Source organism: Tyto alba, unplaced genomic scaffold, assembly GCF_018691265.1.
Source record: "Tyto alba isolate M040663 unplaced genomic scaffold, T.alba_DEE_v4.0 Super-Scaffold_42, whole genome shotgun sequence".
Classification (NCBI taxonomy): Eukaryota; Metazoa; Chordata; class Aves; order Strigiformes; family Tytonidae; genus Tyto; species Tyto alba.
The window spans coordinates 35,578,056-35,598,586 of record NW_024881318.1 but is presented as its reverse complement, the minus strand read 5'-3'; the positions used below and the strand labels follow the sequence as shown (position 1 = coordinate 35,598,586).

At 35.6% G+C, this 20,531-nt stretch overlaps 1 protein-coding gene across 50 annotated transcripts in view; it reads left to right on the top strand.

Annotated features, from left to right (window-relative positions):
• The window catches only part of PTPRD (protein tyrosine phosphatase receptor type D), a 1,276,575-nt gene that overhangs the window by 1,158,862 nt on the left and 97,182 nt on the right, over nucleotides 1–20,531 (top strand). For 24 of the 50 annotated variants that reach the window (XM_042804932.1, XM_042804933.1, XM_042804934.1 and 21 more), the window contains 5 exons: nucleotides 1,392–1,509; nucleotides 6,491–7,078; nucleotides 7,501–7,601; nucleotides 8,483–8,742; nucleotides 14,086–14,176. In XM_042804932.1, the coding sequence (XP_042660866.1) occupies nucleotides 1,392–1,509; nucleotides 6,491–7,078; nucleotides 7,501–7,601; nucleotides 8,483–8,742; nucleotides 14,086–14,176 (1,158 nt within the window). The remainder of the gene's footprint in view (nucleotides 1–1,391; nucleotides 1,510–6,490; nucleotides 7,079–7,500; nucleotides 7,602–8,482; nucleotides 8,743–14,085; nucleotides 14,177–20,531) is intronic. The other 26 variants (XM_042804972.1, XM_042804965.1, XM_042804964.1 and 23 more) reach the window with 3 other exon arrangements.

Here is a 20,531-nt window from a genome sequence, read left to right as displayed (position 1 = left end):
ATGAAAGATGAGAAGTCTCTCCCACTGATTTTGGCCTTTAGGGTCAATTAAATTCTGAGACAAGAGTGTCAGGAGGAATTTTTTTATAGGTTTATTTTTTAATGTGTTTTGATTTTATTTGAGCAATTTTGCCTACTCGTTCTGATTATTAGCTTGTTATTTCTGTATTGCTAATAACTGACTGTAAATATAGCACCAAATTCTAAGTACATCTGTACTAAGTTTACACTCACTATCTTGAAAAATCCTTTTACTGTGGATAGTCTAACCCATAATTTTTACGTTAACTTTTATGGTTGTTGCATCTGAGGGGTGTGTGATTGTACATTTGCTATTTATTCTAGATGCATAACTATACTATCTCTCTGGCAGCAATAAAATGTAGTATAAATCCATTCAGGCATGTGAAAATGCAGAGGAGTAGTCCAGTGGTTACAGACTGGAAGCTGATGAGTCAGGAACATTGGACCAGTCAGTTACCTCCAAATACTGTCCTTTTATATTTGCATATAAAATTTATTTATATCATGAGTGACAAGGCTTAAATTTCACTGGCTGCCCCTATAGCATGACATAAGTTTCGTTCATTTCAGGTGGCTGGCTCATTACCATCTTCTGTGTGTATATACATGTGTGTGCATGCACACGTGTACAAAGATTCCCCTTGCTTTGACACTTACAGATTGATCTTACTCCCATCCGCTTGTACTAGAGGAAGAGATACTTGTTTTGTAGCTGCTGTCATTTGTTTGAGGGATCTCAGATTTATTCTCTGACCAGATTTTTAATAGTGTTTTTGATAGTTCCCTTAAACCTGAAGAATGTTTTGTTTATGAAATCATTCAAGATACTTAGATGCACAATCCAACGAGCAACACAGGTTGCAATGAAAGTGTTATGGAAGTAACAAGGCTTTCTTGTTCAGCTAAACCATCATTACCTACAAAGTATGGATACAAATGCAGCACTATTCTTACTAGGCATTTTATAACCATATTAGTGATGTCCTGTAAATGAATAAGTTAAACCAAGTTTCTCATATCTACATATGCATGCATTTCACTATATCAGTGGTATTCCTCAGGCAAGGTATTTCAGAAGGCTTTATTCACTGTTCACACCAATAAGCCTTTGCCCTTGTGCCTTAAACTACCTGAGGCATGCTATATAGAAGTGTGCTGTCTTTTATTGCTTGAGTGAGTGAAACATCTTGCATTATGAAGTATTTCACACAGAACAATCTACTGGTTCTTGCAAATGCTTGCTATCACTGCCAGTAGCACAAAAGTGTGCACACTATATGTAATATACAGGGGTCTTCTAAAGGATTCCATGTTTTCCTGGAAAACAATCTATTTTTAATAAATTGTTTTTGTTTTATTTCATCTTAGGAAATGATAATTTCTGGGCTTCAGCCTGAAACTACATACTCCTTCACCGTGACAGCCTATACAACAAAAGGTGATGGAGCACGCAGCAAGCCCAAACTCGTATCTACTACTGGTGCAGGTAATACTCATGTACCCGTTAATCTCTGAATAAATCCTTTGACTTTATCTGCTAGTGTTCTGCTCCTGCTATTTCTAAGTCCCCTGTTGTGCAAAAAGTGCTTATAGGGTCTAGGGTTTTCTGTTTCAGTACTTGGCCCTTCATTTATTTAGATAAAACCAGAACCAGTATCCCCCTTCGTCCCTTTCTAAGGTCAAGAAGTAGCCAAAATGTAATACTTAACCTTATTCTTTATAGTAGCTCTTCAGTTCTGATTGGTGTCTTCTTAGAGAGGAAAAAATAGAAATTCAGAGCTCAGAGGGATATTTGAAAGACTTTTGAAGGCCTTTCCTACTCTTTGTGAGAGTAACAGTGCTGCTGCCTGTCAGTAAGAACATTGAAAGAACCTCTCTGTATGACAGTCACAACTTACCTCAGAAGAATGTGATTGTTAAAGCAGAGAATTAGAATATGTAATGAAAGTCCAGCCTGTGAAACCCTGAAAACCATATTGCTTCAGTGGCAATATGAAGCAACAGTGGCAAAATACACCATACTACTGTGTTCAGTCTGCATTTGATCACAGGTGGTGGGTATGTAGCTGCATGACCAGTTCAGCTGATTCAGTTAACGCTGATGGGATGAACTGAATTGCTTTTAGATGAGGAAGAAGGTTTTTTAAATGTAAATGGTTCACTATGCTTAACAAAATGATGCCACCACAGCCTTAGTGTCATGTTCACAGGAGTTCACAACCTGTAGGTGTTAATTTTCTGGGGTTTGTAGTGCAGCCATTAAGGATATTCCATTACAATCACATGGAAACCTTTGTAGCACTGTTACAAACTCTCTTAATAACAATTGTTTATACTAATATATAAAGTCCAAAAGACATGTATTTTTAATACTGATTGACTTAATTTTTAAAACAAACACTGAATGTAAAGCACATATTGTACCGAAATCAGAAATATCTATATCCTTGTCTCATCAGCTTTCTTGGAAAAATCTCAGTCTTGGTGGCTAGATATATCATATAGTTTCATTTTAGATTTTAGAGTATCTTCTAGTCACTACTCTTGACTGGTGTCTAAAACTTACCCTCCCACTTCTTATGTTTCCTGAATTCTTACAGTCTGGGACAAAAAGTGATACATACTTCTCATTTAAATTCGAAGTTGATTTAAGAAAAAAGACACTTGATCCATTATTCTTTTTAAAATTCAGTTTCCAATTTAAATAGACACAGCTATGTAGATTACAGTGTGGTTAGTTTCTAGACATAAACATAGGCTTTGCAAACCTGCTTGCAAAACTTAAAACTTATGTGCATTTAGTCCTTATTGACTATTCATGTTTCACTCTTCCAAGATCTTTGATGCTTCTTCCACTTTGGAAAGTCAAACAAATCCCATGTCCCAAAAAACCCAGACTGACTGAAGAGCAATTGAGAATCAGAGTCATGCCTGTAAATGTAATACCTATTACACTGTTCTTGCTGTTTGCTTCACCCTGTGAATAAGTAATGTTTGTTCCTGGTCTCTAGGATAACAGCTAGTTACCATTTTGCTCCTTCCTACATTCCAGGTTTTATGAACACCTCTTCTCTTGCTGTTACAGCTTGCTGTGGTCAAGCTCTTTTTTTCAGGAAAATTCATATGTAGATTTTTGAAAAAGGAGACAATAAATATAGTCAGTACCATGAGTTTCCAGCTCACTGTCTTTCTATGAGAATACATCAAGCAGGTGAAAGAATGGTGCATTAATAACCAGGGGCTTATAGGTCTGAAATACAGTCTTCTATTCTCAGTTTCCATCTTACTTCTTTTTTTCCTAAAAAGCTGCTATTCAGGTACTACAATAAAGTAAATGAAGAGTCTGACTTTCTAGTCTAGTTTTTAAAGGTTTAACTCAGGTGCAGCTGTATTAGAATGAGTGAGATTATATCCATAAGAGATATGAAAGGAGAGTAACAGTCTAAATATTTACCAGAGAAGCTAACTATTCATAAATTATTCATATTATAAGTTAACTATTCAGCTGTGTTCAGTTAGTGATATTAAAGCATCATTTACATTTTTAAATGGAAAAGAATCACCAAATGTAAGTGAGCCTGCAGTATGGTAGCTGCAGTTATTAGTGAAGTCACTGAATGCAGTTAATATTTTTACTCCACAAATATATTTGTCTTATATTCAGTTTCCTTTCCTAGTTTTTGAAATCAGATGGAAGAAAAAATGTTACTGAACATTTCCAAGTCAAAGTATTTGAAAATTTTAAATTACGTGGGGTAGAAGGTACAAAATATGTGTGATTAAGAAGACTTCGATAAAAAATTAGACTTACTAGTCAGTAATATCATGCAAATTTTATGGTGAACTTAATCAGACCTTTCATTTCTGGGTCATAGTAGTTGTAAAATCTCACAGCACAACAGTGTGGCCATTATTTGGAATTTACTCTCTGTGCTGGACAGGACTCTTGAAATACAGATTTCAGCTAAGAGGAGAAAATTTACATTAAAACAGTGATGTACCATATATCAGCTAACAAAAACAAATTGCTTTGGATAATTTGCTAAAGGCAGATTGATTTAGCTTCTACTAGTAATGTCAAGCCATTACAACTGTTTGGTGTAATGACTGTTGCAAAATGGTGTGTGAGAGACATCTTACTGTCAGAGAATATCAGAGAATGTATTTTTTTATGAGCAATTTCACTTCATTTGGGCTCATGGCTAATTCAGGTATTATTCCCAGAAGAAGTTTCTAGATAAGAGCTATTCTGTGATGCTACTGTATATAGGACTGCACAGAATCCTGCTGTTTGTCCCATAAGACTGTAATATTCACAAGTGATCATACTAAAAGAAAATGTTAACTGAAATCTATCTGGAAATAAAAAGAGAGAGAGAAAAACATTTTCGTTTACTATCAATAGTTGTGTTCTAACAAATACACCTTGCAAAATCAGATATTTAAAAAAAAAAAAAAAGTGACTATTCTTATTTACCGTTATAATCACAGGATATTTTATTGGTTAAGTAAGCTTTATTAATTCCCCTGTTCTGATCAAGAGCAAGTAGTAATTCTTTCTTTCTCTGTAGTTACCACAGAAGTTAAAAAATAGTTCTAAATGTGAGGTCTGCCACAGGAAAAGAAAGCAATTTATCACAAAAACAATTTAGAGACACCTTCCAGCAGTCTCTCCTCTAGAAAGCTGAAGGAGTTATTATTCTATTTGTATGGACTCTTCTTTTTCATACGCTCCATTGGTTTCAGTAATAGTTATAATGTAGAGAAAAATATGGCCTGCAAAAGACCTTCACAGCCTTTTCTTTGTTCCATACAGGCTTGTAATAATCGATGAGGAAATGTCAGACCTCATCAGAGAGATATTTTTTATGCAGCAGAAAGTGTAGGAAAAAATTTGCAAAATTCCTGGGAATATTACTTGCAGGTGGACTAGATATTTAAAAGGAAGGTTATTTGGAAAATATATATAAAACTAGCTATAATACTTATGCAATTAGAAGCAATGTCACAGCTTAAAACTGATATAATGAGTTTATTAAATACAGAATTTTTGTCAAGCTATGCCATTCCTCCTTCCTTATTCTTTATTCATTATGGATCGGTAGTCAGAATTTCTGACAATAAGAATCTGATTTGCTGGGTGCCTGAGAACTGAAGACAAGTAATAAAATCCACTGAAGTGTTTAAATGCAGGAACCAGAGCTCACAGTGCAGCAGTTACATTCACGTGGGAAATTAGTCTTTGTGGAAGACTATGTTATCACAGCACTACTACCTCCAAAACTATTTTAGTCTCTTGACCTGTCAGGCATTGGTATGCAATGAACACCAAATTTCTAAGTAGTTATGGATATGCTTCATTATAAAATAAGTCATTGTAATCGAAACAGACTATTTGGAATAGAAATATTAATGAAAATGTAAATGAAATATATATGTATATAAATGAATATGAATAAATAAATTAAAATAAATATATAATTAGATACAGTAAATCAGAGCAATTAATATCAGACTCCAAAAATATGCACCATAAGTATAATGAGATTTCCCCCTTGGTTAGAGCTAACTTGATCATGTAGACAGAATATCCTCACCACTTTTACCACAACTTCACAACCCTCACCACATCATCACTGATTTGTCTCTGGAAGACAAATCATCAGTTTGGACCAATAGATCTCAATTAAAGATTTGAGTGTACCTGGTGTGCAGTTTAAGAGCTTCCAATTTAGTCTTCTTCAGAAGAAATCCAGTTCGTGTCCACCAAGCCCATGCTGCAAACTAAATCATATGTGATAAGCCAGGACAATCAAGAAATTCCAAACTGTGCTACCACTCCAAGCTGAAACGGCCCAAGCTGGAGGCGATTTCTGTATGGAATGTTGAATGATAGAATTATACATAGTAATGATTGTTGATGACAAGGTTGGTCTGACCTATCTTCCACCACATTTTAACTGTCAATGGCAAAAGTTATGCTAGACACATCTAGAAAGTTGTAATTTGTCCATTATTATTCCTACTCCTATTATTATCATTAATTATTTTTCCATTTACAGGAATGTCAGAAATGTGCCTTGGATTAAATTAATGAATACTTATGACAATACTCTTTTTTTGCAAGCAAGGATTTGTAAGTGAGACAGAACCGTTCATAAGATGTCTGTTGGAAGTTTTATTTCTTGACTTGTGTTCCTAAGTCCTGTGCCTATGAATGTTCTCTGTATTTATAAATAATGGTAAGGGAAGAAGACAACAAACAATAAATGGCTTCACTCTCATAGTTCGTTATACTGTATGACTCAATAGTGCAGGAGGCAGATATTATTTCTTCCATAAGAGAGTAATTTGTGGAACTAAGAGTGAGGGAAGAGAAAATTTATCCCTGCTGCTAAAACTATCTTCAAGAATTGTACATGCAATTCTGTTTGTATTTATCATCTTTAAATAACATTGTGCTACAGTTCCAGGCAAACCTCGACTTGTGATTAGCCACACACAGATGAACACGGCTCTAATTCAGTGGCACCCTCCTGTGGACACTTTTGGCCCGCTGCAGGGTTATCGCCTGAAGTTTGGTCGCAAAGACGTGGATACATTTACGACCATGGAGTTCTCAGAGAAGGAAGATCACTTCACGGCCACAGACATTCACAAAGGAGCTTCTTACATCTTCAGGCTCTCAGCTAGAAATAAAGTGGGCTTTGGGGAGGAGATGGTTAAAGAGATTTCTGTTCCTGAAGAGGTACCCAGTGGATTTCCCCAAAATCTCCACTCAGAAAGCTCTACTTCTACATCAGTTCAATTAACTTGGCAGATGCCACTCTTGGCAGAGAGAAATGGCATTATCACCAAATATACCATCTTGTACAGAGATATTAATGTCGCTTACCAGCCAGTTGAACTCCCTGTTGTTCCTGCTGATACCACTATGACACTTTCTGGCCTAAAACCAGATACCACATATGATGTAAAAGTACGTGCCCACACAAGCAAAGGGCCTGGTCCATATAGTCCAAGTGTCCAGTTCAGGACACTACCTGTGGATCAAGGTAGGATTTGTCTGCTTATGGCGTTGACCTTTAAAGGAGTATCGGTCTTTGGATATCAGTGTTTTTGAAGCTGTAAATAAAACTGACCAGCCAATTCAAAAAAATAGGTTCATCAAACACAAAAGGTAAAGTATGTAAATCTTAATATGTTTTGGATGCCTTAGAATTCAGTTGTCCCTTGCCAAGCAAGTTCTGGCTAACATCTTCACAATTTTTTCAGGTAAGGAAAATGTATGTGTTGGGTTGTCACTAGATAAGAGTAACAATGAGTTAAAACGTGATAAATATGAGGAAACAGGTAGGAGAATTGAGTCCTTGTTTTTTGACCTAAATGGAAAGCTAATACTCCTAAGTAGCAGTGGAAATATGACAAGACTTAAGCTCCAAGATGTTGTTTATAGACATTGTTTCTTTTTTTCCAGCAGTGTTTGCAAAAAATTTTCATGTTAAAGCAGTAATGAAGACTTCTGTTTTGCTGTCGTGGGAAATTCCAGAAAATTACAATTCAGCCTTGCCTTTCAAAGTAAGTTGCTTTCCATTTTTATGAGAGAAAATACAGAAACTAGAGGATGTCATTCACTTGATTTAGTAGCTTACTAAACGTGGATTTTTTTGGTGTTACTGTATTTAAGAATGCAAACTAATTAGCAACATTTACCCAAGCTGCTAAATTCAGTCGTTTGGCAGTATGAACTTTCCACTGTTTTAGATGTAGTTCCAAATCAAGCTTATACTAGTTATTATGCATGGTATGAACACCTTGCTAATATGTAGTTCATTGCTACTGTACTTCAGAGAAAACAGCGAAAGAAGAGAATAATTTTCTTTTTTTAGTCATTCTGAAGTGACTGTAACTGAGTACCATTTTGGTTTTGTCTCCTCATGTTTAAAACAACACATTTTTGCATTATAACTCTTGCCCCACTAACTATAGCATTAGCCATATAAAGAGACTCAATGTAACCTGCAGCCTGGCTGGCATTTCTTCTGCATCATTCTTCATCACTTGTGTCGTCTCAGGCAGTGGCAACTGAAGAGCGTATTTTATGAACTAAACGTTGCAAAACCCTTTCTGAATAAGGACTGTGAATGAAAAAGTTAAGGTAACTTTAACAGCACATATCCCATGATATAAATGCTGAGTTCAAGCAAAACTGCTGAATTTGAATACATGAAATTGGATTTTGGGAGTGCTTACACTGCTTTACATTAATGTACTTCTTTTCTTCCCCTAAAAGCAAGAAGTTTAATTACAGTAGTGAATTCATTACTATCTTAAATCCTAAAATGCGCAGTAACTTTCATTTTAAATTTATGGCTAGGTTCATTCCTGAATTCAGTGTGACATTATCAGTTGTCTTCTCTTAGTAACGAAAAACACCTTCAATTTATATATTAACTTAGATCCTTTATGATGATGGTAAAATGGTGGTAGAGGTTGATGGACGTGCTACTCAAAAGCTGATCACTAACTTGAAGCCAGAGACATCATATTCATTTGTGCTGACGAACAGAGGGAATAGTGCTGGGGGTCTTCAGCACAGAGTGACAGCAAAGACTGCACCTGACGTGCTTCGCACCAAGCCAGTCTTCATTGGAAAGACCAACTTAGACGGCATGATAACTGTGGAACTGCCAGAAGTACCTTCAAATGAGAATATAAAGTGAGTGAATGAATTACATGCCATTGCTTTTAACTCCAGAATGGTGATTATTCTTACTGTTAATAAAATCTAGAGCTGTAGTGGTGGACCAGAGCTTTGTTCTTCATAGAGGTATAGAGAGTACAGCATTCTGCAGCAGGATTTGGACCAATATTGGACTAATATTTGACAGCACTAAACTGGGAGGTGCTGTTGACTCTCTTAAGGGACAAGAGGCCTTGCAGAGGGGTCTAGATAGATTGGAGCATTGGGTAATGATTAATGGCATGAAATTTAACAAGAACAAATGCCAGATTCTGTTGTTAAGGTACTTGAATGTGTCCCGAAAAGAGCAACAAAGCTGCTGAAAGGGCTGGAAGGCATGCACGATGAGGAGAGGTTAAGAACTTTGGGAATGTCTAGTTTGTAGAAAAGGAGGCTGATGGGTGGCCTCACTGATGTCTGCAGCTTCCTGAGGAGGGGATGGGGAGAGGGAGGTGCTGGTCTCTTCTCCCTGGTATCCTGTGATATGACTTGTGGGAGTGGTTGAAAGCTGTACCAGGGGAGGCTCAGACTGGACATTAGGAGGTATTTCTTTACAGAGAGGGTGGTCAAACACTGGAAAAAAGACTCCTGGAGAGATGGTCAATGCCTCAAGCCTGTCAGTGTGTAAGAGGCTTTTGGACAATGCCCTTAATAGCATCCTTTAACTTTCAGTCAGCCCTGAAGTGGCCAGATAGTTGGACTAGCTGATTGTTGTAGGTCCCTTCCAACTGGAACTATTCTATAAGTTTGTCCCGTAGCCAAGTATATAACACTGAAGAAAATCTAGGTGGAAATAATGGAGAAGGATTTTCCTTCGGTTTTTAGTTGTTTCTGAGAGTACCTTTGTGTTTCATCACTAATTTCAAATAGCAGAGGGATTAAGGAAGCCAGTTGTGTTTTGAACAATGTGCCATCTCAAGAAGAAAGGATAACCTATCAATGGGAAGCTACCCTGCTGCAGCACCTTGAAGTACTCAGACTCAGTCATTTCAGAATTATGTGGAGTATTGTTTTTTTTTGCAGAATTCTTATAGCACTTTCATTAATTCAGATTAATTAATTCTGAAGTTTTTTATTAAAAAAAATTCTCAGGTCCTTTCCACTGGTTCCAGAAAGAAAACAGGAGATTTTACTGAAAAATTTGGCAGGGAGTTTACTAGAGGTTACTTAGATTTGGGGGGAAAAGGTGCTGTGGAGATTTAAACAGCAGAAACAGGACTAAAGAGCTGACAGCACACGGTCAGCAGGGATTAGAAAGGTTAGACAATAAAAATTTGCCAAGAAAACATGAAGCATGGTACAATCAATAAGTGTTATTGCTCTGCTTATAGTGATTCTTGTTGGGCTATAAAGTTCCCATGTGTAATGTAAAGGAAATGGGGGGGAAAATGAGCAAGTCATTAAATATTGTTGGGGATTCAACTTATCCTCTCCCTGATGGATTTTTACTGACGGCTTTGTAGAAAGCTGCTCCCCTTTTTCATTACTGACTGAGGATTTGAGGCAGGTGAGGTCAAGAAAGAAATGACTTTGAGATATTAAAAGGATGAAAAACTGAAAAATGTAGTCATTATCATTAGATTGAGTAAGATGCGGTCAGTAACAATGTAGCTAAGGAAGGCTGAAGATGGAATGAGTCAAAAAAGATTTATGAGGCAGAGCACTCACACAGAGGAAAAAGTGCAGGGTAACTGGTCAAACGATAGCAGAAGATAGCAGTGGAAAAAGAGTCGATGCCCTTCCTTTTACATAATGGAAAAAAATTAGAGGCTAAGTGACATCATGAAAGGTACATTAAACCTAGGGGGTCCAACTGCTAATACTGCAAATAATGTATCTCCTCCTCTTATATCTATTTCCTAAGAAGACGTGACTGAGATTGAGATAGAAAAACAAAACAACAAAAAAAGATTGATGACCCTTGGAAGCAGGCATACAAAACAACTACGTTCTGAACAGAAAATGCTTGCCTGATGCTTGCTAGAATAAGTACAATTATTGCAGCTATAGTCTTTGTAGGGAAAGAACAATTTTGTGTAATAGTTATGTTGACATTTTTACAGTTGCTGTTCCTCTGTGGGTGCATTATATGCTCATGATTGTCTCACTCTGAAGTACTATACACTGAGAGTATTTCAGTAATACTAATTACACAGAAGGTGAAACAGTTAATGGTTTATTCTAATGAATTATAGGTAAATACTAATGGGATTGAGGGTAATGTTATAGGAGTCTTTGCAATTTATTAAAAATGGTAGAAGTAATTTTCATTATTTCAATGTTTGATTTTGGTACAAGATAGAAATTGGAGCAGAGCTCACCTGATATTAGCTAAAATAAATCTCTTTTTCTGGCGTCATCTAAAGTGAGGAATTTCTTAATTTAACTGTAGTGTTTTGGGCTAATTCAAAGCAATTTTTATGTGTAAAAGACAGTTTATATTTCTCTGAATCTCTTCCATCTTTGCAAAGTCTTAGATAAAACCAGGGTTTTATGGAAGACTTTGGCCTCTATAATACTCAGGAGTTGAAGCAACATCCAAGTAAGCCCTCCTTTTCTCACACTCCCCCCTGATCTGGTTTTGGCTGGTATAGAGTTTGCTTTTCTTCTTAATAGCTAGAATAGTGCTGTGCTTTGGATTGAGTATGGGCTTTGGAATGCGAAGAATGTTGATAATACACTGATGTTTTCAGCTGTTGATAAGAAATCAAGGACTTTCCAACTCCCCATGTCCTGCCCATGTGCAGGTGTTACAAGATTGGAGGGGGCATGGCCAGAGCAGTGGATCTAAATTGGCCAATGGAACTTCCTATATCATGTAATGTCATGCCCAGTATATTGAGGATTATTGACTGAAAAGAGAGAGGCTCTCTCACTTCAGGGATTGAGGTTTTGAGATCTTGTCTTCTCCAGGATCACTAGCTAGGGACAGGTTGGGCATCAGTCAGTGGGTGGTGAGCAATCACATTGTGCATTACCAGTTTGTATTTTCCACTATTATTTTCATTAATGTTTTATTTTATTTCAATTATTAAGCTGGCTTAATCTCAACCTACGAGTTTCTTTACTTTTACCCTTCCAATTCTCTCCCTCATCCCTGGGCAGGGGAGGGTGAGTGAGCAGCTGTGTGGTGTTTGGCTGCCAGCAGGATTAAAACCATAACAATTCCCCCTGAAAAAAAATCAAAACAAACAAATAATAAAGCAAATAATAAAACATATTTTTCAAGAGATGTTGCATTTTATGGCGTTAGCTAGAAGTAACAACTTTGTTGCCCTTTATAATTTGCAGGACTGTATATTTATGTGAACAGTTTCATTTTCTTCTTGCCATTGATGTGCTTTCAGCTTTAAAATACTCTCTATGTGCTGAAAGTCTTAGTGGATGATCAAAGTTATGAGTGGGAGGCATGCATGAAGAAAGTGTGAAAGAGTGTGAAAGTAACATTTACATGCTGGATGTTCTTTGATTAAAAAAAAAGTATGAACACTGTTGGCTTACAAAAGAAAAGAAGAAGAAAAAAAAGTGTAAGTAAGAGACTGCTATGCAGTTCATCCAGCAGATGTATCTTTGACATCTGAAAGACATACAGGTGCCAATCCTCAATATTTTTTGTCCCGATTCTTAGTCATCTGTTATAAGAAAAGCTATGTAGGTTGTAGTTATTGTATACATGGATAAATCAGCATTCACTAGGATTTGTTAGTCATGTAATCAAAGAATTTTTAAAATACATACTCAGGTTTAAAATCTGGATTCAACCAGCTTTACTAGTTTTGAATAAGAACATCAGTCTAAAAGATGATTTATCATATTGTTACTATAAGAACATATGATGCAGATTTTATTTAAATACTGGAATACAGCAACTGAGCAGCAGTTAAAAACCTGTGGCCAGCACTTTTTGTTTCCAGCACCTCATGTGGGAGCTCAGCATTTCCACAGAGAAATTTCTCAAATTTTATAGCACAAGAATTTAAAAATATGTGCATTTACTACAGTAGTTAAAAATCCAAAGTTTTTTTACATTTCTTTTATTGGAAGGAGCTTTAATTAAGAAGAAACCATTAAAATGGACCAATGGTATGCACTAATATGGAAGAAAGATAGTTTATAGTCAGTTTAGACTCAGATAGTTTTTGATCAGTTGTAAGACAAGTCATTTTCTGTAGACTCTCTTGTTAATTACTTCAGGTTTTTCAGCTGCATTGCACGAGGAAAATGAATAGTCAATGCTGCAGGTGGTTGAACAGGCTGTAAAAAATGGTAGACTGGAAAAGAAGATGGTCCATGAGACACTAAAATTTTCTTCCATAATGGAGAGCCAGAGACACCTTCTTAATAAGCTCTGTTGTTACTAGAAACAAAGGAGAGCAGCTTCTTTCCTGCTCCTCTGAAATGGAGAGTGCTTGACTTTGACAAGTGTGTTTATCAACAAGATGTATATTATACCATCCTGGATGTCCTGCTGTTGTGATTCTACTGTTTCTTTCCTCACACTAATGTGAAATTATGGATCTGCCTGACATGTATCCAGTCTTTGTGCAGGAAACAAGTGCCATATCTCTATTACACTAGAAAGTATAATTTACTAGTCTCCATGGGGGGGAGGAGGAAGATATTTTCAGGAAAATATTTCTGAGGAAAACTGATACATGTAATTTGCAAATCCTAGCTGTAAAGAGAGCATACATCAAGCTCTCTTGTCTATGACTGTGAACAGAATACTTAAAAAGATAAATCTGATAGTGGTTGATACTCAAAAGTAAAGAGTGTGTGGGTGGAGTGTATCCTATCTCTTCTTTATTTTCTGTTTATAATAGTATTGTCATCAACAAACACACTGTGATAACCTCCTATTCTGATTATACATGAAAATGAGGGAAGATGGGGTAATAATTGAGATTTAAATATGCGATAAGATGTTTCAATTTAGGGGGTTGGGGTTTTTTTCCCAGTGTGATGTTGGTGGGGCACAAATATCACGTCTCTTATATTTCAAGTGAAATAATAATCTGCAGTCAAACATGTAGGCACTTTGGAACACTGTAATTAAAGTTTCTTATACATATTTATATGTTTACATGAAAACGCAGGTAATTAGTGCCATTTGTTTGTCAAATGTTTTACACTGAATGTTGTTTCAAGAGTGTGAATCTTTACAACTATGTTTGGAAGGCTGCAGTGGCATAAAAATGTGCAAAGGTTTGATGTCAACGTATTACTGTTCTCTCAGGTTCCTCTGAACAGACACCTACTCCATCAATTTATCTATTCCTTCTCCTTCAACTTCACTTTGTCCAACTGTTTACTTTACAGAGGTTATTACATAGTTATTGTGCCTTTGAAGAGGTCTCGTGGAAAGTTTATCAAACCATGGGAGAGTCCAGATGAAATGGAACTAGATGAGGTACAGTATGTTTTTGATGTCATCTTCTCCTTTATTAAAGAAACAATCTTATTAGTGGCATGTGATTAACTCACCAGTTTTAGAAGTTGTGGTTGTCAGGATAATTAATATTTATATTTATACTTGAATTAGCTTGTGGGGACTGAAGCGAAAGTTCAAATTACTTAAATTAGAAAACAGTAAAGACATTAAGTTGCAATCAAGCACACAAAGTGTGTGATCTTTGTTGGCATTAATATTTTATTATTTTCCTACTGTAAAGCATAATGCAAAAGTGCAGGAGGTGAAATGAGTTGTCACCAAAAGCTTAATCACCAATGATATGAACTCTCATAAAGGTCTGGTTCATTAGTGGGGTGTTTACAAAGCCTGTAACAAATGCTAAATTGCAATTTGCACTGTAGTTTAACACTTGACCCTCTTGTGGTGTTTTTACCTGATTCTCACATACTGTGATGCCTCAGGTTAGAAACTTGCACAGTAGTCTCCATTCTACTGACAGTTTATGCTCAGAAATAAATGAATGAAGTAGGAAAGAGCAACACTGTGTCATAAATGACATTAAACCAAAGGGTGGAAGTGTTAGAAATAAGCCTAATAATTCTAGAAATCAATTAATTAAGTTATTGATATAATAATAATTCCAGGAAATACAGTGTCAGCATTCTGTCCTGTCTTCTATTTTACTGAAGAACAATATAGCTCATGCAAATTTGTCTTTCTTCTTTCAGTTTGTAAATTTGGAATAACACTAATATTCATCATTGTAAAGCTCTTTTGAGAGCCCAATATTAAAGCCCTGTACAAAAGACAGGTGGTGGGTTTATTATTGTTATTGTTGTATCTATGTTTTTAGATCTCATTCAGATGCTGTGGTAATTTGCACATGTAATGTCTCTACAAATGCAGTACCAGAAGATCAAAGTCAGTTTCTTTACTCCTTACTTCAGTGATCTTTTGACTAGATCCTATCTATTTTTCCACTTTTGGTGAATTCAAGAGTTTTACATTACAGAGATGATTCACCATATGCTTACCCGTAATACAATCACTGAGAAGTAATAATCATCTGCAAGAAATCACAAGGCTTTTTTTCCCTCCTTCCATTAACAAAATGGATATCAATTTCAATGTTTGCACCAAAATGTGAGGAAAATTAAGATCTTCACCAAACTAACACTGCCATAGAAAGCTTTCAAAATATTAACAGGGTCTTTCAGTCTTTAGTTTGTTTTCTGATCAGAAAAGGCAAAGAATATGTACAGCAATGAGAATCCTTAATCAGAAGATTAAAAACAACTGTTCAAAGGAAGGCATGTTTTTTGTTACTGCTGACTGACTGATTGATTGAAGGCTGGGTTTCCTCTTCATCAGTTTCATTTATGTGATCATCTCATTTGATTCAATTGCAGCGATGACTTGCTTTGATCTGTTAACTTCTTTCCTTTAAAAGAACTTGGATTGTAAATGCCATCAACTCATGATTGTAGTCCTAGGTGACATCAATGAAACATAAAACAGTAAAACTCTGACAGCAAGATCCATACAGTAACGGAAAACTGATTTAACATTACCACCTACTTTTAACATCGAAAGTCTGTAGTTGCATTCAGCAGCAGTAAAAGATTAAAGGATAGGTGCCAGATGACATTGAACTTTTTGGCAATTAAATTCTATGGTCCTGCTGATTCCTGTAACAAAGGGTCATTTTAATCATCTTGCAAGTTGTGGTGCATTAATCTGTGTAACAGATTGATAAAGAGCATTTATTAATTCAGAAATATTTGGGTCAGGATGGGTTGTTTCCCCCTTCTACTGATATAATTGAGACCACATTGCAAAATTAATGGTGGAAGAAATAAGATATGCATTGACTGGAAAATGAAAATTATTTCTGATAAAGAACTAAAACGCTTGATATATCTTTTTACAATTGCTACCATACATATAGTAAGTATTGCAGGGAAAAAATCAAAAACAGGCAGCAACTGTATTTCATTCTAGCTCATCCAGTTTCTATTACTTAAAAGACTGTTTTACTTGCAGCTTTAAAAAAACATATGCATATTGTTATTAGTTGCACTATTCCTGACAAACATGTGAAACAGTGTCAGAATAAATAAATTTGGGAAAAAAACTATAAAAACTAACCACACTACTCAGCAAATAGTTCCTGATGGTCAAGTGAAGATACTTGTGCATATCTTTTTTTAGTACAATCTCAGATATCTGGCTATTATCAGAAAGGGTCAGGCATTAGATTTTCCAAATAAGTATTCCAAATACTTGGCTTAGATTGTCAGAAGAAAAGTATTTGCTGAATACACTACTCTCAAGTGTTGACTCCAGTACATAGCTGACCAGTCCAAAACATTTTCTAGCCTTATTGTAGTTACCTAATCTTCCTGATTACTTGAATCTCTCTTCTGAAAGAAAGTAAGAGACAGAATCGTGAACAGACAATGGACTAGATATTGTGTATCTGAAGATAATAGTTATGACATACAATCCTGTTTTATTAACTAAAAATTTCATTTTATTTTGAATATCATGAGGTCTAGTGACTTTAAATAGATGTCATGCAAATAAATGAAATATAAAAAAAATATAGTGATTTGCAGTAAGTACTATCTAGTAGGATTATTTTAGATTTGTAAACAATAAAACCTAAATAAAAGCCTGCATGTTAAGTCTTAAATCAATTCAGTAATTTTATAGAAATCCTGGTATAAAGTACAACAGGAGATATATGTTCAAGTAATGATCTTTGGCAGCAACCCCATTTATATATGAAACATGAATGAGGCCAGAGGGTCACCTGAGGTCTATTCAGTCATGTGTAATCAATGTCACAGACCACATTTTTATCTACACACAAACACAATTTTAGCTGGCCTTAAGTGATGAATAATCAACTTTGAAAAAATTGAACACATTTTGTTTGACTCATGCTAATTAACTTTTATCATTCATGGCCAAAACTTACTTTTCTGATCACTTCACCCACTGTAATACAGTACTTCAGCATTGCTATCTGTTAAATATATGCATTTTATGTTACAAATTCAAGCACAAGAAATAATTAAGATCAAACATTTTTCTTTCCCTTTCAATCTCAATCTAATTTTGATTGCACTTCTCTTGCACTGATTGGCATTTTATTATGAGTTATTTAAAATCTAAATTGTAAATACAGTGTAATCTGGAAACATACAATAAGTAATTTATTTGAGGTAGCTGCACCAATAACTTTAAATTCTAGTTGAAATTGTACCCATAAATATCAGTTATCGTCAAGCCATGTACCTCTCCTCGTACTGCAGTATTTACAGATCCTGACTTTCAGTTAGTATAGATATCACTTTGTTATTACCTGTATATCTACCTTTGTGTTTCAGCAGACTTCAGGATAGTCAGTGCTCAGCCCTCTGCATAGCTGTTATCTTTATAAAAGATGGCTTCATATAGATGCAGACTTGTCATACAGTGCTTCCCTCAGCACATCTTATAAGGGCTGAGGCAACCTAGAACAAACTTTGATTAGTCTCTGCCTCATGTTCTGCCTTCAGTAACTCTATCCAGGGCATAGGAAACTACCAACAGATGTGAGAGTCACCTTCAGGAGAGCAACTAAATAGAAATCTACTTAATATTACAGTTCTCTACTGCAGTCATTTTTATACCATGAAAATTTACTATAGCTGTTCATTAAACTGTTTAGAAAGAATGAAAAAAGAAATATGGGCTGCTGATTGTAATAGAGTCCTTGAGTAATGAATGATGATTTCTAGTCTCAGATTATGGCCAGTTCTTTTTAGCTGAGGAGATCCATTGCAATGTACCAGCTTTTGTGTTGGAGCATGGAAACTCATAGATTTAAATGAATGTAAAATCTCTGCAACAGGGAACAGATTCAGCCCTAGATATGGAAAGCAGTTGACTGTATAGATCTTCGAAGAGGAAACATCCAAATGCCCTTAACACTAAGGATCCAAATGATTGCTTCCATGTCTATGTGTAGCCTGTGTTTGAAGTATGCACTTCAGTGAGAAGGGATGTTAAAGTAATCACTGTTAAAAGCTTCTGTCTCAGTAGCAGCATGAATAGTAGATTGTTTTACATGCATAGGAGTTGTTAATTGTGTAATTTCAAAATACAAGATCTTGTGTGGGGAAGGCGAGAAGATATGCTAGCTAAACTGAGGTCTACCACTGAAAAAGAGGTTGAAGCAAGAGAGATCTTCCCTGACTAAACGCATTCTTTAAAATTAAAATGTATAGTGAAGATTAATTTTTAATCTCTTTTTATTGATCTCTAACTCTTAAGATTTGTCTCCTCCTAACAAAGAAGTTTGTGCCAGTCTGTTGTAGTAGCACTATTTCTGTGATTAAAACCCTAAAACAACCATGTGAACTTGGAAAAATTTTTAAGTTCCATCTGAGACTACAAGACGTTGAAGGTTTCCTAAGTGAAACAAAAGGGGAACCATAAAGAAGCCTTAGAAGTCATCACTTATCACCCAGGAAATGTTCAGGCTCCTTGTAGTCAAAACAGATTAATATTTGTTGAATGCCAGTATAAATAGCATGATAAAAGATACTGCATAAGCACTTGACGCATGTAATTAGTAATTCATCAATAGGTTATACCAACTGATCTTGAATTCCTTCTTTAGTTAGTGTGTGTTTTACAAGTTTCAGCCTAGCATCTAATCTTGTCGTAAATATGGTCATGTAAAATTTAGCACTGTTTATCAGAAGAAATGTTTTATGAAATGAGGAAAAGATCCGTTTTGGAAATCAATTTAGGCAGTTAAAATCTGAAGTGTGGATTGTATACGATAGGGTGGTAAAGAAAAGTTGTCTTAGGATTCATGAGTCCTCTTACTGATTACTATTACCAATCTTTGTGTAGTGTTGTACAAAGCATGAAGAACACAACTTTTGGTGCTTTTCAACAATTAAATGATGGTAAATTTTAGGTTTGGAATGGAAGATATGTTTACAAATCTCTCTGTAAACTCTTCTGCACTTAATTTACTGTTTGTGAAGTACATTGGAAAGCACTCTATTCTCTGAGGTGTTCAGGAATTAAATATTGCCAAAGTGCAGTGTGCTTGTTAGTCCTCATATTAGAGAGAAAAAAAACAAACAGCTATTCATAGCTACTTAGCATTGAGTTGTTTGTATTTCAGAGTTACCAGAAAAAGTTAAAAGTAGTTAATATAAATTGACTTTCAAAAATTCAGAGTTTTTTAATTTTGTATTTTTTATTCCTGATTTTTAAATAATTACATCATATGATTTACTAAGTTTTGTTGTATCAAGCAGGAGATAAGAAAGTTCTTTGCGTATTCATAGGAAGAGAGAAAATCTTATTATACACTAGGGAAGTGATCGTCTCTTTGAACTCGTCACTGGTGAGGCCACACCTCAAATACTGTGTTCAGTTTTGGGCCCCTCACTATAATAAAGATGCTGAGGTGCTAGAGCATGCCTAAAGAAGAGCAACAGGGCTGATGAAGAGTCTGGAGCACAAGTCCTACAAGGAGTGGCTGAGGGAACTGAGTTTGTTTAGTCTGGAGAAAACAAGGCTGAGGGGAGACCTTATCACTCTCTACCAATATCTGAAAGGAGGTTTTAGCAAGGTGGGTGTTGGTCTCTTTGCCCAGGTAACAAGTGATAGGATAAGTGGAAATGGCCTCAAGTTGTGCTGGGGAGGTTTAGGTTGGATATTAGGAAAAATTTCTTCACTGAAATGGTTGTCAAGGAAACAGGCTGCCCAGGGAAGGGGTTGATTCACAATCCCTGGAGGTATTTAAAAGACATGTAGATGTGGTGCTTAGAGACATGATTTATTGGTGGACTTGGCAGTGTTAGGTTAACAGTTGGACTCGATGATTTCAAGGGTCTTTTTCAACATAAATGATTCTATGATTCTATTCTATGACTGACTTCATATAGATATACACACACATATTACATATATATATATATGATGTGTAATATGATGTGTGTATATATCTGTCCTTAGAGAAGTTATATTGATTTATTAGCTTTTCTTTTTTCCCATCTAGAGACAACATTTTCATCTACTGAAAATTGATCTAATTATTTTATGTTTGTAGTATGGGCAGAGCAATTGCTACCTAGTACTTTATCTGAACAAGGATGACAAGAAATTGGAAGAGTTTTCAAGAACTGATTTAGTGATTCTGATATGTTTTATGAAAACTGGATAAATGATATTTTTGTACTTCCTCGTCTTTTATTAAATTTTATCATTACATTGTCAATAAGTTACATGAAAATTGTTTACATTTGTATTTCTGTTCTTGCTTTCATCTCTCCCTCTC